This window comes from Strongylocentrotus purpuratus, unplaced genomic scaffold (assembly GCF_000002235.5).
Source record: "Strongylocentrotus purpuratus isolate Spur 01 unplaced genomic scaffold, Spur_5.0 spur5_scaffold_7, whole genome shotgun sequence".
Taxonomy (NCBI): Eukaryota; Metazoa; Echinodermata; class Echinoidea; order Camarodonta; family Strongylocentrotidae; genus Strongylocentrotus; species Strongylocentrotus purpuratus.
The window spans coordinates 21,333,565-21,353,570 of record NW_022145613.1 but is presented as its reverse complement, the minus strand read 5'-3'; the positions used below and the strand labels follow the sequence as shown (position 1 = coordinate 21,353,570).

At 38.7% G+C, this 20,006-nt stretch overlaps 1 protein-coding gene across 1 annotated transcript in view; it reads left to right on the top strand.

Moving 5' to 3' along the window:
* The first annotated feature begins 3,491 nt into the window (after positions 1-3,491).
* LOC585533 (dnaJ homolog subfamily C member 7) overlaps positions 3,492-20,006 on the top strand; it is a 31,713-nt gene continuing 15,198 nt past the window's right edge. The window contains exons 1-9 of the mRNA XM_030974725.1: positions 3,492-3,627; positions 10,032-10,120; positions 11,241-11,365; positions 12,238-12,351; positions 13,061-13,135; positions 13,799-13,917; positions 15,256-15,409; positions 17,076-17,240; positions 17,771-17,862. Coding sequence (XP_030830585.1) covers positions 3,539-3,627; positions 10,032-10,120; positions 11,241-11,365; positions 12,238-12,351; positions 13,061-13,135; positions 13,799-13,917; positions 15,256-15,409; positions 17,076-17,240; positions 17,771-17,862 — 1,022 coding nt within the window. The 5' untranslated portion in view covers positions 3,492-3,538. The remainder of the gene's footprint in view (positions 3,628-10,031; positions 10,121-11,240; positions 11,366-12,237; positions 12,352-13,060; positions 13,136-13,798; positions 13,918-15,255; positions 15,410-17,075; positions 17,241-17,770; positions 17,863-20,006) is intronic.

Sequence of the window (20,006 nt, the reverse complement as noted above, 5' to 3'; positions counted from 1 at the left end):
ACTAAAGATATTCTTTCCCTAATTCAAGAGAGAAATATAGTATACAAAAAATGGAGGAAAAGAGCAAAAGATGAGAAGCTCTATAAAAGATACAGAGTATTAAGAAATATGGTCCAAAGAGAGGTGAAAAAGGCTAAACTCGTTTACTTACAAAACAAGATAGAAGAAAATAAACAAGATTCGAAAAAACTTTGGCAGAATCTAAAAAGCTTAGGATTGAAAAATAAGAAGCGAAAAGAACAAGAATCTGTCATTAAAATTGATGGGGAATTATGTCATGATAAGATGGCCATCGCTGATGAATTCAATTCTCATTTCACAAATGTGGCTGCCAAATTAGTAAACAAACTCCCCCCTTCCAAAGACTTTTTCAGCGCAGACAATGATTGTATTCGTGACTTTTACGAAAGAAAAGGTGTACGTGAAAACAGCTTTGAGTTATTACCAATCAGTGAACAATTTGTTTTCAAAGAGTTACGTAAGTTGAATGTATCAAAAAGTACTGGGTTAGACTTGATTCCAGCTAAATTTCTAAAAGATGGTGCGAAGGTTTTATTTAAGCCTCTAAGTTACTTAATGAACCTATCTATCTTGACGAGTACTTTTCCAGAGGATATGAAAATAGCAAAAGTGACTCCACTTTATAAAAAGAAAGATAAAACTGATGTTAGCAACTATAGACCTATTAGTGTTTTAAGCGTAGCATCAAAGATTCTAGAAAAATCGGTCTGTGTTCAAATTGAAAGATACTTCAAAGAAAATGATATAATTTATGAATTTCAATCTGCTTTTCGACATGATTATTCGACTGAAACATGTCTAATTCATTTGACTGATTATTTGAGGAGAGAAACTTCCCAAGGGCGCTTTGTTGGTATGGTGCTCCTTGATCTGCAAAAAGCTTTTGATACAGTTAATCATTGCGTCTTATTGAAGAAGTTACAACTAATGGGTTTTGATAAGGGAAGTTTAGATTGGTTTAGATCCTACTTATCTAATCGGCACCAAGTAGTGGCCATTCATGATATTCGTTCCAAACTAATGCCTATAACTTGCGGTGTTCCTCAGGGAAGCATTTTAGGCCCAATTCTATTTTCAAGTTATATAAATGATATGTGTATTTGTATAAAAGACTTCAAACTATTATTGTACGCAGATGACAGCGTACTACTCTACTCAAATCCTGATCCTAAATATATTGAGGAAAAGCTCAGTGAACAGCTGTCTACGTGTGTCGATTGGATGACTGATAATAAGCTTTCTTTACACTTGGGAAAAACAGAAAGCATTTTATTTTGTTCTAAAAGTAGTTCTAAAAAGTCATTTGAATTCAAAGTGACACACAATAATCAAGCAATCAAGAGAAAAGAGTCTGTGAAGTATTTAGGCATTGAGTTGGCTAGCGCAATTTCATTTTCATCTTTAGTAGAATCAGTTGTAAAAAAAGCAAATCCTCGTCTGAAATTTTTGTACAGATATCAAAGTTGTATGGATTTAAAAGCAAGACGTACACTCTGTTTTGCTCTTATTCAATGTTTATTTGACTATGCTAACCCTGCATGGTATAGTAACATAAACAAGTCAGATCAAAAGAAGTTGAAGATTATACAGAACAAAATGGTGAGATTTATCAACTGTTCTGGTCCAAGAACTCATGTTGGCTACAGCGAACTTTCTAAAGCTGGTTTTCTTGAAGTCGACCAAAGATCAAAACAACTCGTATTGCATCATGTGCATAAAATATATCATACTAGGTCGAATCATTATATTCGATCCAACTTCGATCTTGTTACTGACGTACATGATTGTAATACAAGAAATAGACGATTCAACTTTAACTTACCTGAAAGAGTAGGTAGTATTGGAAATTCGTTTTATTACAATGCCATAAAACATTGGAATTCCCTTCCCAATGGTGTAAAAGAAATAGGAAACTATGATCATTTTAAGAGGAAATTAAAGGAATACCTAATACTTGACAGTCAGAGAAGAGAAGTGAATGACATGTTATATGATTGAAATTTTTATTCTTCTGTCGGTTCATACTTTTTCATGTTGTATATACTTATGTTTTCGTACGTTATAGAAATTCTACAAATTCATCATTATTTTCCTCTTCTTCCGGCTTCTCCTCTTTTTCTTCTTCTCCTTCTTCTTTTTCTTCTTGTACTTAATATCATTTCTATCATCAGTTTAATGTTGTTATTATTATTATTATCTTTAATAAGTAGTTCTTTTAATTTTCTTATCTGTCTGTAAATATTACTATTTTAACTTATTAATTTTATACATGTCTGTAAGGGACCCCACTGGAAATAAGCTCTCGAGCTTTCGTGGGTTATCCTGTTAAAGCTTACTTTTTTTGATCTGTTATTATTGTATATTGTTGTATGTTGGAAGCTTGTCGAATAAAAATCAATCAATCAATCAATAATAATGATAGAAATGATGATTAGTATACAAGAAAAATAAGAAAATAAAGAAATTGAAGAAGAAGAGAATGAAGAAAAAGAAAAAGCCCCAAAAGAAGAAGAAAATTGAAGCCCCCAAAGAACAAGGAGAAGAAAGAAAAGGAGTCGTCGTCGTCGTCGTTGGAGGAGGAGGAAGAATAATAGGCAAATTAAAGAGTATGAACCTGGCAGAGAAAAGAAAAGTGTTCTGTATTCAAGCTATTTCGATCATAAAACATATGTGATTCGCTTCTCTCCTCTGAGTCTCAAGTCTCAAGTATAGGTAGGCCTATTCCTTTAGTTTCCTTTCTAAACATGAGCAAAGTTTTCTATTTCCTTTAATTTCCTCTCTGAAATGAGCAAAGTTAGGCTATTCCTTTATGCCTGTTTTATAGAAGAAGAAGAATAGAAGAATAGAATTTATTGACTCATTCGACCCCCTTCTGGGGTATGAGAGTACACATGTACATGTCATGCCCAATGTCATGATAATGATACATAGTAAAGAATACAAACATAGCTTAATTATACAAAGAATACAGACTACAACAAAACAACAATATAAAAGTATAACGATAAATAGGAACGATCTAAACCTAGCATATGCTAAACATAAATACAATGTTCTACAAAATGGCAAGCATGCATGAAAAGTGGAGAATACCACAAGAACAAGAATAATAGAAATACAAACACGAAGGAAAAAAAGAGAGAAAAAAGAAAAAACTACATTGTCCTATAACTAATCAAACGAATTTCCAGTGTACCCCCCCCCCCCCCCCCCGATCTCTCTACCACTGTACCAAATACAATGTCCACTTCATTAGTAGCAATCGGAAACACAGAACTGTAAAATACGACACAATACGTACATAACGTGAGCATTCTGCAGTAGTTGTATGTGTATATTGTAATTATATTTAAACGTCTTTGGTATAATCATATCGGCTAGAACTGGAAAATGTATCGACCTACGTGCTCGCACCTCGGCTCGGTACTGCACATGGCTAGCTCGTAGCCGGCCGTGCGCGCACAGCATGCACGCGCGCAATAAATTTGCAGGCCGGTTTGATATCCACAGAGCAAATATGGGTGATACCACAGGAAATGACACTGCTTCTCAAAACACTGAATTACCCGAAACGCCTCAAGAAAATGGAATGGAAACCGATCAAGAGTAAGGATTCTGAAGATATTTTGCTACCGAAAATCTTGTACTTGATTTTGATATATCGTCTACTTAACCTTAGGCTTGCCATGCTTACTCTGCGAGTTCGTTTCATGACTATCTTCTACACTACGCCTACCTAGTACTGCCTACGACTCGTACGAGGCTAGCTACGGTAGTGTTATTTACTCGATCGAGACTAGACGTGTAGATCTACATGATAGCGTAACGTAACGTTTTTAGATTTCTAGATCTTTCTAGAATCCAGACATGCTGCTAGACTAGACTCGAGCCTAGGTCTACAGTCATGACCAGGATGACAGTGTTCTACTTCTACTAGGTCTAGGGTAGTTCTAACTTTATCTTAATGTCATGACAACGCGCATTGATTATGATAACGATCAAATTGTGTCGGTTATGACGGAAGCCACAAAGAATTTTAGATACGTCTCTGAACAAGCGCCGAACTCTGTACATTGACCGCTGTACAGTGAGTTTACGCACTCTCATTAGCCGATCCGCTCAAGTGGCTTCGAATTAAAGTGAGAGAGGGCCTACTTAACTTAAGGCAGCAGTAGGGGCGCTGGTCCGAGAATGAGGATCGTTCTCATAAACGCAGAAAAAATGCGCCCTCAAAAAAAAACGTGGACTAGGGTCTAGCTCTCATTTTACTCACTCCCGTAACCACTATGACAGGAACTCAAGAAACAACACTTGCACAGTATTTGCAGTTCAAGTAACTTTATCTCGTTCCTTGTGACGTACCTGTCGCAACGACAGCTCAACGCCGACTCACTAGTCACTGACATCTCACGATTTATATTTCACAATTAACTATAAGTATAACGCCCTCTACATCTTACTAAATTATTTGACTAGTTATGCTACAATACCAAAAGTATGACATTTCAGTCAAACCCTCTAGATCTAGACCTATTTCATAGTATTTGTTATGATTTTTTCACAAAGTATTTCAATAAAGTTTAAGTCTTACAAAAATATTTTTTAAGTTTGAACAATTCTCAATTTCGTCAGATTTAAGGTACCTTACTAACTAGAAATTTATTTTGAGATGTTCGTTGATTTTTCTATTTGTGTGCAATGCCGTGGGTGCGTAAGTAATGTATGAAGCGCGTCGCCTGTTTAAAGCAAGATGTGTCAAAATCTCTGTGGTGTGACATAATTGACTTTGCCATGGAACTTAAGGTGGCTTAAGTTGAGTAGGTCCTCTCTCACTTAAATCCGAAGCCACTTGAGCGGATTGGTCAGTGAGAGCACGTAGACTCACTGTACATCGTTCAATGCGCAAAGTTCTTCGTGTGATGCACTTCACACATACCTGAAGCGAAAACATATAATAGAAATATCAAAGAAAATTTCAGAATAAATTTCCAGTTTGTACCTTATGACGAAAAATGAAAATTGTTCAAACTTTAAAATAGTTAAGTAACACTAACTGGTAACTAAGGCTACGACTGGTAGTCGAATGCTCGAGTACCCGCACACTACTCGGGTACGATTTCTCATACCCGAATATTCGGGCGCAAAAAAAAAAAAACTGTCCAGGCCGACGCTTAGCCGTGCCAGGGAGAGCGGCGGCCGCTGGCATGGGACCGTCGGTAAATAGTTTCACAACTCAAGCACTGTCAAAATCACCACTCAGAAACTGGGACCAAATGTCCAGATTTCTGTTTGGACTCGGAGGACAATGGATTATTCTGCCATCTTTGGTTTTTAAAACAGCATTGTTTACTGTTATTATTATTATTGAATCGGCGCCTTCAACTGCAACTCGAAATAAAATTGCATGCGTGTTATTAGACCGAAAGCTTCAGTCTCTATAATCGTCGGTTGTTCCACTGAGACTACGTCTGGCTCCACTAGACCTCCGGTTATAGAGACAGAACGATCGCCTATGCCAGCCCGTGTTGAACTTATTCCGCTAGATTTTAGCCGCTAGGCCCCTCCCACAAACTTGCCACGGCCGTATTGTTATGCCCCCAAAATCCCCCAAAATGTCATTTTACCTCGTTCATTTCCAATTTTAAATTAGGCCTAGGCTATAATACATCGGTTCCACTTACTAACTTGATTGATATAATCCGTTTAATGGTCCCTTTTAAGGAAATTATCGGTCAAAATCGACATCCATGTTGAAAATCTTGCAAGCCGTGTTAAACTCTCGCTGCCGTCAATCTCATCCCTTCTAGTCTACGCCGAAGGCAAAATGATTATTAAGGAAAAACTGTGCGCCATCTACACGTTCGTAATGGCGTTATCACAGTTTTTTCCTTCATAATCATTTTGCCTTCGGCGTAGACTAGAAGGGATGAGATTGACGGCAGCGAGAGTTTAACACGGCTTGCAAGATTTTCAACATGGATGTCGATTTTGACCGATAATTTCCTTAAAAGGGACCATTAAACGGATTATATCAATCAAGTTAGTAAGTGGAACCGATTTATTATAGCCTAGGTCTAATTTAAAATTGGAAATGAACGAGGTAAAATGACCTTTTGGGGGATTTTGGGGGCATAACAATACGGCCGTGGCAAGTTTGTGGGAGGGGCCTAGCGGCTAAAATCTAGCGGAATAAGTTCAACACAGGCTGGCATAGGCAGTCGTTCAGTCTCTATAACCGGAGGTCTAGTGGAGCCAGACGAAGTCTCAGTGGAACAACCGACGATTATAGAGACTGAAGCTTTCGGTCTAGCGTGTTATGTACTCTTACTTAAGGTACACAGATGAATACTCACGACAGATAATAGCACACGTTTGATACTCGTGGTATAAGATTCCAAAGCAACTTTATTGCGCAAGGTGCATGCGCAGCTTTACAATTGTGGGTCATCGTATGACGTCATCCATATATAACATCTCTCCCTCCTTAGTTTTAAAGCCCCTTTTAAAATTATAAGACAGTGATTGTAAGAACAACAAATATCGTAGGTATGAAATGTTAGGTAATCCAAACTATGATTACCTCGAATACTAGCATTAAGCCATATGTCATTAACAGTTTGCAAATCCACTTTCAACAAGTTGAGTATACTTTTACTTGTACATTAACTTTATATCAAATGATTTCTATAGACTTGAAAATTGACCAAATGAGTAAAGGCATCGATTTCTTTTATTGACTATTATTTCAAATATGAAACAAGTGAGATATGGTTTTATTACTTAGAATTAAAACATGATTAGCAGTTTGCATCAGTCCAAAATTATTCAAATCCATAGTAATTAGGTTTTCTTCGCTCTCGTCTAGGGTAATCCTTTCAACCGGCATCGCGATTGACGTCGCGGTTTTCGTCGAAGTCGTCTTCGCGAGCTTCGCGGATGTCCACTTGATCTTCGTGAATATCTTCGCGATCCTTATTATCGTTATCAGAATTGATAACATCATCTTCATCGAGTGTAGGGACAACACCTTCGTTCGCGTAGTCTCGTTTCCGCGCGGTCGATGATGAGGAAACTCGACTTCGGAGTTGGTCAACATGACGCTTCCATTTTAGTGTCGCACCGTCGACACTGACGTTGACCACATATGATACTGGACCGGTACGGTCGGTTATTTTACCGGGTACCCATTGGTTGCCTCGAGCATAATTTCTCACAAGGGCGTCGTCGCCTACATTGAATTCGCGAAGGGCGTGAGTAGTGTGAGCGATCTTTTGGGCGAACTGCTTTTTCTCTACGGTTGCGTTCACATCTGGCAGAACTGACGTAATGCGAATACGCAGTTTGCGATTCATTAGCAACTCTGCCGGTGATTGCTTTGTAGTAGCTTGCGGTGTTGTACGGTAACTTAACAGGAACCGCGATAACCTAGTGTGAAGGGGACCACTCATTTTTCGGAGGGCTCCTTTCACGTTTGTTGGCTCTGGTGCCTTGGTGATTGCTTCCACCTTGTCCCCCGTCGAATGTAGACCCTTCGTAGTGACAGTATGGCCGAGGTAATCAACCTCGTCCTTGAGAAACGCACATTTCTCCTTCTTCAAGCGTAACCCTGCTTCGTGAAGAACATCCAATACCCGCTTCAGGTTCTTTAGATGTTCTTCCGTCGACTCTCCTGTGATGAGCAGGTCATCTAAGTAAACTGCCACGCCTGGAATGCCAGCCAGCACTGATTCCATAGTCCGCTGGAACACTGAGGTATTGATGGTCACCAACTCCCTCTATTTCTCCGACAGGACCAATTGTTGATATGCGTGTGAGAGGTCCAGTTTTGAGAATTGCTTTCCGTTTGCGAGCCTTGCAAACAGCTCCTCTACTCGAGGTATAGGATAGGTGTCGGAACGAGCGGCTGTTTTGTAGTCGCCACAAACCCTGATTGATCCGTCTCCTTTTACTACAGGAACTATTGGAGCCGCCCAGTTCGAATATTGAACTGGTTCTATGATGTCATTCGCTAGTAGGCGATCCAGTTTCTCATCCAGCCTATTTCGCAGTGCGAACGGCACTGGTCGGGCCTTTAGGAATCTCGACGAAGCTCCTTCGTCGATATCCAGGTCAACTTCCACACCTTTCAACTTCCCGAGTTCTGGTGCGAACAACTCCTTGTAGTCTGCGATCAAACTTGAGACGTCATTTTCGACTTTGACCAAGTAGATTTCTCTCCAATTCAACCTAATGACGTCTAGCCAATCTCGTCCCATGAGGTTTGGCCCACCCCCTCTCGCCACGATTAGCAACACTCGTACCGTCTGGTTTTCATAGCAAACGGTGACTTCACATTCCCCCAACAATATCAACTAAATGTTTGGTGTAAGTGCGTAGGAGGGTTGTTGAGTCATTGAGAATGGGTCTGTCCTTCTCACTCCAGTGTGAGAGCCACGTTTCTTCGTTTATTATGGTAACCGCTGAGCCAGTATCTACTTGGAAGTTAACTTCCTTTCCTTTCACAGAAAGTTTCGTCATGTACGGCGGAGGTTTTGCTTTATTCACGGAATGTTGAAACAACCTGTATGTTTCGCTTTCCTCCTCCTCTTCCTCCTCTGCTATTTGATAGGTGCGGGACTTGTTGGAACTGGCCTGTTCCCGCTGCTGAAAAGTGACTTTTCTTTGGTCCTTTTTCGTTCCCCTGGCTTTGCAAACCGCTAAGCCCTAAGACCCTTTTTGCCGCAATGGAAACAGTCTTCATCTATCGCTGGACAGTCCGCGCCTTGTTTGTGGGGTCCTTCACCGCATCGACCACACCTAGAATGTTTCTCTGAAAACTGGCGTTGCGTTGGCATACGACGGCCACCAGCAAAAGCGATTTTGTTTACCATGTCGCTTCTCTGATTTTGTTCTCGTAGATCCGCCATATTTTTATCTGCCAACTCCATTGCCAAGGCGATGTCTTTTGCCTTCTCGAATGTTAATGTCGGCTCTGCCAATAATCGTCTCTGTATACGATCATCCGCCACCCCGCACACAATTCTATCTCTCAACATTTCATCCAAAATGGTTTCAAACTTACATTCGATTGCTACTCGTCGCAGCTCTGCAATATAAGTCGAAATTGATTCCTCCGGCTTCCTAGCACGACTGTTGAACTTGAACCTTTGAACAATCACCAAGGGCTTTGGATCCTGATGGTCAATCATTAATTTAACAAGTTCTTGGAAGTCAACTTCCCCCGGCTTTCTTGGTGCTGTCAGACTTGACATCAACTTGTAGGTTGAAGCTCCACATACACTTAGTAAGATGGATCTCTTTCGTCCCCCATCCACGATGCTGCATCGAAGTAGTGCCCCATACGTTCAATGTACTGGGACCAACTCCCTTCGTCCTCCCGAAATTCACCAATTGTTCCGAAAGTAGCCATTCCTGGGTATCAAAGCTTTACCAAGAAGTAGAATAAAACACAAAGTTTATCCTCGTCGCCAAAATAGTTGTTATGTACTCTTACTTAAGGTACACAGATGAATACTCACGACAGATAATAGCACACGTTTGATACTCGTGGTATAAGATTCCAAAGCAACTTTATTGCGCAAGGCGCATGCGCAGCTTTACAATTGTGGGTCATCGTATGACGTCATCCATATATAACAATGCGTTTTTGGCGATACTGGGATACTGCACCAGTGGTGGCAAATTTTTTTTTTTTTTTTTAAATAAAAAAAAATTATACAAAATTATAAAAAAACACAGCGTCTGAATATTTGAGTATTTGCTTGTAAGCCTGGGAGTGTAATCGGGTACCTCATTACACTGTTGTGCACAGCCTTACTGGTAACCTTAAAAAAAATGCTTAACCTTTTAAGGATGCTGAAAGATTAATAACAAATAGAGGGTTTGACCGAAATATCATAATTTTGGTATTGGATGAAACAGAAAATGAGGGGATGCTACGCTTAAAACAGCCTGTTGAATGACTAAAGACAATTCTTATGATTTGTGTGTTGATTACAATTATTTTTCAGTCTTGCAGAGGCCAAGAAGAATGAAGGAAATGCCTGGTATAAAAAGAAGGAATACCATCAAGCTATCAAACATTACTCCGAAGCAATCAGTAAGTGCACCGAACTGAACATTATTGTCTGATCATGATCTTCATTTGCATGGCATTGCATGATCAGAAAATTTGATGATTTATAGCTTGTCTTTTTGAAATAATCCCTCAAGTTCAAAAATATTTTGTTCAAACATGTATTTTTGGAAAAAGAGTAGGATTATCCTCTCTATAATAGTAATGGGAGAATTATTTCATTTGTTTGCTTCTGCCCACAAAATGTGGTGTTGGAAGAGGTCAGTTGACCTGAAATTTAGAGTGTGACTTTATTAAAGAAAAAAATTGAATCATAATAGTCCAGTGCTTTTAAAGAGGGAAAATGAAATAAATCGAGTTTTAACAAATTATATAGTTGGCTTCATCAAATTGGCAAAATCTGTAATGTCACTGTCACATAGTGCCAGACAACTTCCCTGTTTGTTTCAACACGCAAAGTGACTAAAATGTCAATCTTCCAAAATGTATAATTTAGGGGAGTCTTTTCTTTTTAAAGGACTTATGATAATATGATATCAATAATATATTTTGAGGTTTTTTTTGTTTTGTTGCCATTCTGAGTTAAATATGTTACATACATGTAAGACATACCTTTGCAAACTATATATGAATTATATCCATAATGAATGAAGTTATGAACTATGAATTATATAATTCAAAGAAATTGGATCAAAGCACAATTTGGGTGATATGGACTACTGTAATATATAAATAATAACTCCATGAGACAGTGTACTGTGCTGGTTCGATGGCAGAAATACCAAAATACTTTTTCAAACAACTTTAAATGGGCATGGGTATAAAGTCGGGCACGTTGCTGAGAAGAAGAGTTTAACTGTATAGCTGCTTGGTGCTGATCAGCGGTCAGTTGCTTGACTTCTTAGAGGCATACTGTAGCCTGCCTGTCTTGTTTTAAATAGGCAATTGCTACCAAACTTGATGTGAACAATCAAAATATGGTTTTCTTCCTAGATTGCAAATTGCTGGAGGCATGCGAGACAGCATATATTGTTTCAGGTCTGTCTCATAAGTCATTTATTACATCTTTGACATTTACAAGCTGCTATTTCACTAGTCTATTTGCAATGAAATACATCTATTATTGTGTTATTTTCTGCCTCAGAAATATTTCCAACCTGTGCAAGCTATTACACCAATAGGGCAGCTGCCTACATGATGCTGGACAAATATGCAGAAGCACTACATGATGCTCAACATGCCATATCACTAGATGATCAGCTAGTTAAGGTAAGTGTCTTAAAGGGAATGCAAAACTTGTAGTTACTTGCGCCCTCTATACAACCAACAATGCTTAAGCGGTTAGCGGTACCCGTTGAACCCCTCATGGTCCCCTTTTTCTTATGTTAAAGGGAGTGTAGCTTGGCAAATTCTGGGTAAGGCCATCTACGTCTTTTGGACAACTGCACCTAAATGGATGGACTTGATTAACGGTAGTCAGCCACTTAATCTCTACATGGTCAGCGTTCGCGAAGCAGACCAAAGTTTTCCTCACGCTTCAGTTTCGCATATATGTTGCACGCACTTGATTGCTGCAGTCTTGTCGTCTGTAGTCGACTTATTCCCCATTGGTCCCAAGTCAGGCCACGGGAAAGACATGTAGTCTCGGTAGGCTACACTCCCTTTAATTGAGAGCTGATTTGATCAGATAACCACCTGCCAGTTACCACGCAGGGAGGTCTAATCCCTCCTGCCCAAACTAGTGTAGATAGGCTTTAAGGAACATATGTATGTGGTAATAAGTCAAATCCTTGGAATGATTTGAAGCCCCAGTATACTCCAAAGCAATCAGCACTTGTATACCAGGGGCAAGCCTAGAAAAAAGCGGGTGCAGGGCGCAGGGCGCATATTTGCGCTTGTATAATAATAATAATAATACATAGGATTTATAAGGTGCCAAATCCTAACTAGACGGCCAAAAAAATGAATAAATGAACAAAGAAATAATACAATATCTCATTTCTTCCCTGTTGTTAACTTTCCCGCTCACTTTTTACTGCATAATTGTGCAAAGCAGACAGATGCTTTCTAGAGCTTGCCTAATTGTTGAGGAATGTTTACATACATGTACATCATTTTAAACCTTTTCTTTTCTTTGACAGGGACATCTAAGAGAAGCAAAATGCCAGCTTGCTCTAGGATCAGTGGATGCAGCCATTAGAGCTCTTCAGAGAGTCACTGACTTGGAGCCTACTAACAAACAAGCTCTTTCAGAGGTGAGATGATACTGGCTGTGTTCACAAAATATTATAGCCCAGATTCATGCTTTTCCTAAACATTTAGTAATAATTGTTTTAACATCTCACTCATAAAAAGGAATACCGGTATTTGCATAAGGGTTTAATATATACAGGTTGTTGGAGGTTTATGCAATTTAGGTATAATTAAAGGTAATGACAAGTTTTGATATGGACTTCTGTTCAAATGAACATTTTAGAAGCATATCCGATTTCACAATATTCAATGATCGTTGTCTCGGTCGAAATCAAGTCTAAAGTTATGATAAAGTCTAATAGACTCTTATGTTGTATAGTTCCCTCTCAAGACTGGTAATACTTTAGCTTTAAAACAATGTTTCTTGACTACAATCGACCGATTTCCGTCTGGAAATTATATATCAGAACTGCATATTCTATGATTGTCATGGTCGCAGCTACCATGGAATGGCCTTGGGCGCTAATTGAAATATTTGAAATTTACCTGGAGCACCGCTAAATTTTGATAACCGGTATTCAATTTCTAGAAAGCAGAAGTGTTATAGGGGCTAAATTATCTAGTTCTTATAAAAACATCCACAGGGGCATCCAAATATACATGTATAACAATTTTAAAGAATTACTATCCATCCAATTTACAAAATTTCCCTAAACTTTGCATTATATTTAAATGTCTTATTTTTCTTTTCCTTTAAAAAAACAAAACAAGATGAGAGCTGCAAAGACTGTGCAGAGTCATGATGCAGCTGGTTTTAAAGCATATGACAAAGGAGACTTTAGAAAGGTATATATATGCCTGTCTGTACAGTGTGTGTTCAATGTCTAAGCTCTTATTTGAGCTTCAATGTCCTCAATTTATCTTTTCAAGACTGGAATTTTGAAGGGCTGAATCCTGGAGTCTTAATTGATTTGTCGCTTCTGCTAGAAATTGTATTTAAACTGATGCAGTGGTAAATTGAAAGGAGAACAACTGGCATGTGACACCCCTCCCCCACCCCTCCCCCTCCAAACCCAATATAGCAATCTCCATTTAAGTTTTTCTTCTTCTTGTCTTCAACACAGTGCTTTCATTTCCTGGATCTGCCCTTGAACTAATGGTCCAACTAGGGATGGTGGAACTTTTTAAAATAACCCTCCCCACTTGCTTACCACAATGTCAGGAATTATATCCATCCGTATTAGTTTCTCAATTGATGCAATAATGAATATTGTTTATCAAATCATACATGATACGTATGGTAACAGATAATTGTGAAGATTTATAGCTCGCTGGAGAGAATATCATTTCTATTCTGTTGGAATTTACACTTTGAATGAGTAATGATTCAGTACTATTTGTATAACTTTGATTAAGTAGAAAATCCTGGTTGAGTTGAGTTGAGTCAAATTCTTTTATGCAAGTAATGATTCTCATCTTCATCTACATGTATCCCATTTGATTATACAGGTTGTTTTTGACATGGACAGAGCCATAGACCACTCACCTGCATGTGCAAAATTTAAGATAAGAAGAGCAGAGGCACTTCTCAAACTACGGAGATTCTCTGAAGGCCAGGAGGCTGTCAAGTTAGTACCCTGCTACAGAGATCTAGAGCTGATTAGTCCATAGCCTCACTTTTCATATTCCCTTGACTGGGTTGAACTTTGCTTTGTCTGTCCCACTAAAGGGATTGGGTATTTTTGTCTCAGATTCTGATCCTGGTTTTAACTGATGCTGCAATCATAATTAGGATAATAATATTCAGGAACCCCATGACTTTTATAAGCCAATCGTCTCTATGATTATCAAGATATTGATGATTCAAAATCATTTTCTTTTTTCCTAACTGTTTTTATAACACTACAGTCTATTAGGGAAAATGAGTATGGTAAAACCGGTCACTCAAAAAGTTTTACTTTTTTGAGGTACTTCATGATCATTTTGAAGTGCAAATTGTTTAGGGCTTCAATATTACACCATATCACAGACACTGATAACACATAGGGCTATGCATCCCAGATTTAACATTGTTAACAATGCCTTTAATACAAGTTTGAATGTCCCAGATAACTAATAGTTTCAATCAACAAATTTTTAGGTTTTTATTACATATTTGTGATTGTGGATACAGATTATCATACTATAAAAAAGAAATTGTGTATAATTTGGGGACAAGAAGACATATTTTCTGGTCATCTGTCCATGATGATATCTAGTTTTATTAACATTTGTTATTTTGTGAAAATGAATTGAGAAACCTTGAAGTGATTCCTACATGTTTATTAAAGCTAAAGACCAGTTATGGTCATGCGATTGCATTGTGAAAGAAACGTTGTGAAATCGATCGGAAAAGGTTGATCATCTAGCATAGATGTACTGCAAGGTTCTGGAATCATCAATATGATAAGAAATTTGGCCAAGTCTTCATAAAGTTAGAAGCACTGTACATAGAAAGATGTATATGGGACTACACACACGTGCACGACACGTGCATTTCATATCTCTCAACAGGCAAGAGATACACTAATTTACCAAATATATCAATTTGTATGCGGTTTCCCGTCAAAATTTTTATCATCATGTAATATTCAAAACATATTCTTTCACATGATTGGTAATAAAAGCTTCCATTTCATTTTTTGAAATTGGGGCGTTTCCAATACTGGTCTTTAGCTTTAAGCACTTAGTAATTTTTAGAATATTATCAATCAGAATATTCAGATTTTCAGGATTTTTTAGGACCTAAAAATTAAAAAAAATCAGATTAAAAAAAGTTCTGAAAGACCAATTTATTTGTTTTAATTTATATAATAATGATAAGATATTTCTATCCTTCTATATCTCTTTTGTGGCATGTATGCTCACCTCCTTTATGAGCAATAAATTGTACCAATCTTTTTTTTTCATTTACTTTTTGTTTACAGTGGTGTACTATATCAGAACCCCAGGGACGCTGATGCACTTTATGTTCGTGGCTTAGGACTTTATTATCAGGACAACATTGAGAAGGCTCAGCAACATTTCCAACAGGTTCTGAAATACTCACCGGATCATAGCAAAGCCAGATTAGCATTCAAGGTAAGATAGATCCTTGACCTATCTCATTGACCTATCTCTAGCTCCTGTGCCTTTGTCTGTCTGTGTATTATGTTTCCTTTTTGGTTTCTTTCTCTGTCCCTTGTTATACAACATATGCTATCATTACACTGGCCATACTTAGTATTATAGAACACATTCGCACTTTGCATGGTACTGTACATGCAGCATGCGTTATTGCTAATTTTCATAAAACAGCTGTATCGTCCACCGTGTGCGAGCTTGCATGTTGTGGATATGAGTGTGGCCATGTGCGAGTACGAATCGTGACCCTATACACTTTGTTTGAGATCCTTGCTTGTGCATAGACCAACTGTGAATGTTTATTTGGATTAACCCAGTCGGTAGAGCAGTGGTCTCGTAATGCGGTGACCCGGGTTCGAAAACAAGGCGATAAGCCAGTGCCCTTTGGTAAGGCATTAATCCTCATTACCAGGTCCCTCAGAGAGGACCTAAAGCCGCCGGCCGTCTGGTTGCTTACTTACAAGCATTTATGCTTTCTTAGCAGTTGGGTAAAATAACCACCACCATTCATTTCATTTCAATACTATTGTCTGTGGGACATGTGGAAGCTTTGTGTATGACTACTTGTTGGCATTCAGTGTCCAGTAATAATAATAATAATAGCTCACATTTATAATGCGCCTAATACTTTGTTTCTAGGCGCAGCACATGTTATTACCCCGGTCATCGAATTTAGGCTTACCCGCAACTCAATGTATGCACATTTTCCACTCCTTGGGCAGTACACATGCCAATGTATTTGGAGATCAAACTTTTTTGTGTTGCAATGCGTGCATAACCTAGCAGAGTGGAGCCCGACAAAACAAATAATCCAGTCCTAGAGACAATTGCCACTGGCATCCCTGATGTAAGCAATTTCATTGATAGCTGGAAATCCCGCCCCATTCCTCCGAGTTATAACCCCCACTTCCCCCCCCCCCCCTTTCTCTCTCTCCCTCTCATTCTCTCTCTCCCTCTCTTTCTCTCTCTCTCTCTCCTCTCTCCCTCTCTCCCTCTCTCCCTCTCACCCTCTCTCCCTCCCCCCCTGTCTCTCTCTCTCTCTTTCAGGCTCTCTCTCTATTCCTTGTAACCTAACCCTTTATTAAGCTTGTTATGAACTCAATGTCTCTGGGCTGCTAGCATATCAAGCTATGCTAAGGCTATAGCTATTCTGTATCATCACCTGTTAATGCACAATTATGTTCTTGAAAATGTATTTGTCAAACATTGTTATTAATGATTATAATAATAATATAGAGTATTTGTAATGCGCCAACTCCACATGACTAATGTGTTCGAGGCACATGGAGAAGAAAAACTATAAGTACACAAAAATGAACAACAATGTGACGTAAATCTAAATCTACTGGAAAGCCGCTTTGAACAAATGAGTTTTGAAGGCATGTGAAAAGCAATCTACACTTGAAATATAACAAATATGTTGTGGCAATTGATTCCATAGGTGAGGTCCAGCGTGTGCAAATGACCGAATGATTTTTTAGTTTTCGGAACAACAAGCAATTGAGAATCGTATGATCTTAAGCGTCTGGGAGGATTATAAGGCATCAACAAATTAATTATGAAGGTTGATACAGTAACAAATAACTATTTTGTCTATTTATTTTTCATTTTCATTTTTTTACAGAAATGTAGGGAGATGAGGACAAAGAAAGATGAAGGCAATGCGTTATTTAAGTCGGGCAAGTTCCAAGAGGCCTATGATGTATACACCCAAACGCTGGCTATTGATCCTCATAATGTCTTCACCAATGCAAAGCTTTATTGCAACAGGGCTGTAGTAGGAGCCAAGGTGGGTACCTCATCACATCCAGACCATTTTGGTTAAAAATTTGCTCGTCCGCTTTTCCTGCTCTATGACAAGGAAGATTTTGCAAGTGAGAAAGTCTCTCATAATTGAATAAAACTTATACAGAACCTTCACACTAAATGTTGACATAAAATAAATGATATCTGCTGTATGATTTTGATAAAAATGATTATAGTATAGCAGCGTTATTAGCAAATAAATATAAGAAATCAAACTAATCGTTTAGACGTAGCTAACATGGTCAAATTTGGCTTTGTGCAACTGGGTGAAGTGTTTTTCATGTGACTGGAATGTGATATTTAAAAAATACTTCTTGTCAGTTTTCATACCTTTTTTATATTTTGGTTGTCTAAGCTACCCTTTTATTTTATGATAAACTTTTTCTAATTACCGTACTTTGAGCTAGTTTCACATAAAGTATTATGTGCTAACAGGAACTCAAGATAAGCTGAAATAATTTTGTTGAAACACTGAGTGAAAAATCTTCTTTGAATATCATATTTGGTCTCCAGCTTGGCAGGATAGATGAAGCAATAGAAGACTGCAATAAAGCTATTGAACTCGATGAAAAGTACTTGAAGGCTTTCATGAGGAGAGCAAAATGGTGAGTCAATTTAAACTTAATATTAAACTTATAAAATGTTTGTTGAAAATCATTCTAAAAGACGACCGTTTGCTACAATGGTGGGGAAGTCCTTTGAAATTTTGTGAAGATATTAATAATTTTGAGGGTTATTTGTACCTGGGTACAAATGATTTTATGTCTTTCCTTGAAAAGAAACATTACTTGTTCCCTTTAATACTGAGTCTTGATCATTTTCCTGTAAATAATCAGCTTTTCCTTCTCATAACGGCAAAAAACTATTTGTTAATAAAACTAAAACTAATTTAGAAAAAAGTAAAAATGTGTATAAAATGAAAATGTAAATAAATGTAACGAACAAAAACAATCAGCAAGAAATTGCTAATCTGTACACAGAAGTAGTGGTTATAAAGTTCACTCTGTGTTGCCAATTTTTAAACTTCAGTGATTATTTTAGATTAAATAGCTCTTTTCCCTGAACACCGCAATGTACTGCATTAGAGATGGACTCAAATTTCCCCTGATTTGTGCAATTCCTAATTCAGTGCCACTAAAAGCCTGAGGTTACACTTAACTGATATGGATCAAAACATTTCAGGGATTTACTTACTTTCAAAACCAAATTTAGAAATTACACAACCATTTTCATGACCATACAGGTCATGATGTCAAAATGTTTGAATATTACCATACCAGGCGCGGATCCAGGGGGGGGGCCGAGCGGGCCTTGGCCCCCCCCCCCAAAAAAAAAAAAAAAAAAAAAAAAAAGAGAGAAGAAAGGAAAAGAAGGGAGAAAGGGAAAAAGGAGAAAAAGGGAAAGAAAGAAGAGGAAGAAGAAAAGAAAAGGGATAAGAAGGAGATCGGGGGGGGGGGGGGGGGGGGGGGGGGGGGGCCGAAAGGGCCTTGCCTCCCAGGCTGTTGCCACCCCCAATAAAAAAAAAATAAGAGAGAAGGAAGGAAAGGGAAAGAAAAAGGGAAAAGAGGAGATACTGGCGTACTGATAGGGGGGGGGGGGCTTGGGGGAAATCATATTCAAACGTGGTTTATTTCTAATTCCACAACGGTGGATTACAAATACTGCTGAAATGACATAATTTCCGAAATTTTTCCTCACTTTTTAGTAAATTATACGTTTGTATGTGTTTGTTGGAAAATGACAAATTCCTAAATTTACAACCAGGATAAAAATATGATTCTTGAGATTCCTACATGTCAGGGCCCGAGGTACGGCGGGGATCGAGAGCCTCGAGCCCCCCCCCCCCCCACTTTTCTTGAAAAAGTATTTTAAAGAGAAATGAAATAGAATGAGAGCAAGAAAGAAAAAATAGTTAACTGCCAGTGCTAACAAAATAATGAGGCATCAAAATATGCTCATCTGACCGTGATTAAATGCCTAAAACCCCTAAGCTTCCGGGGGCTTTGCCCCCTGGATTCCATTTAGGGCCCTACGGCGGACCCTTAGATGATCATCTGACGGTAATTTAATACCTAAAACCCCTGATTTTTCGGGGCTCCGCCCCCTGGACCCCACGCCAAATAGTGACTTGCCAGTGTCACAAAATAATAAGATATACACAAAAATATGCTCATCTGACCGTGATTAAATGCCTAAAACCCCTAAGCTTCCGGGGGCTTTGCCCCCTGGATTCCATTTAGGGCCCTACGGCGGACCCTTAGATGATCATCTGACGGTAATTTAATACCTAAAACCCCTGATTTTTTGGGGCTCCGCCCCCTGGACCCCACGCCAAATAGTGACTTGCCAGTGTCACAAAATAATAAGGTATACACAACAATATGCTCATCTGACCGTGATTAAATGCCTAAAACCCCTAAGCTTCCGGGGGCTTTGCCCCCTGGATTCCATTTAGGGCCCTACGGCGGACCCTTAGATGATCTTCTGACGGTAATTTAATACCTAAAACCCCTGATTTTTCGGGGCTCCGCCCCCTGGACCCCACGCCAAATAGTGACTTGCCAGTGTCACAAAATAATAAGGTATACACAAAAATATGCTCATCTGACCTTAATTAAACGCCTAAAACCCCTGAGCTTCCGGGGCCGGCTCCGCCGCCTCGACCCCACCAGGGGCCCTAATGCGGGCTCCTGAATGCTTATCTGACCGTAATTTATCGCCTTAAACCCTGAGCTTGCGGGGTCGGACA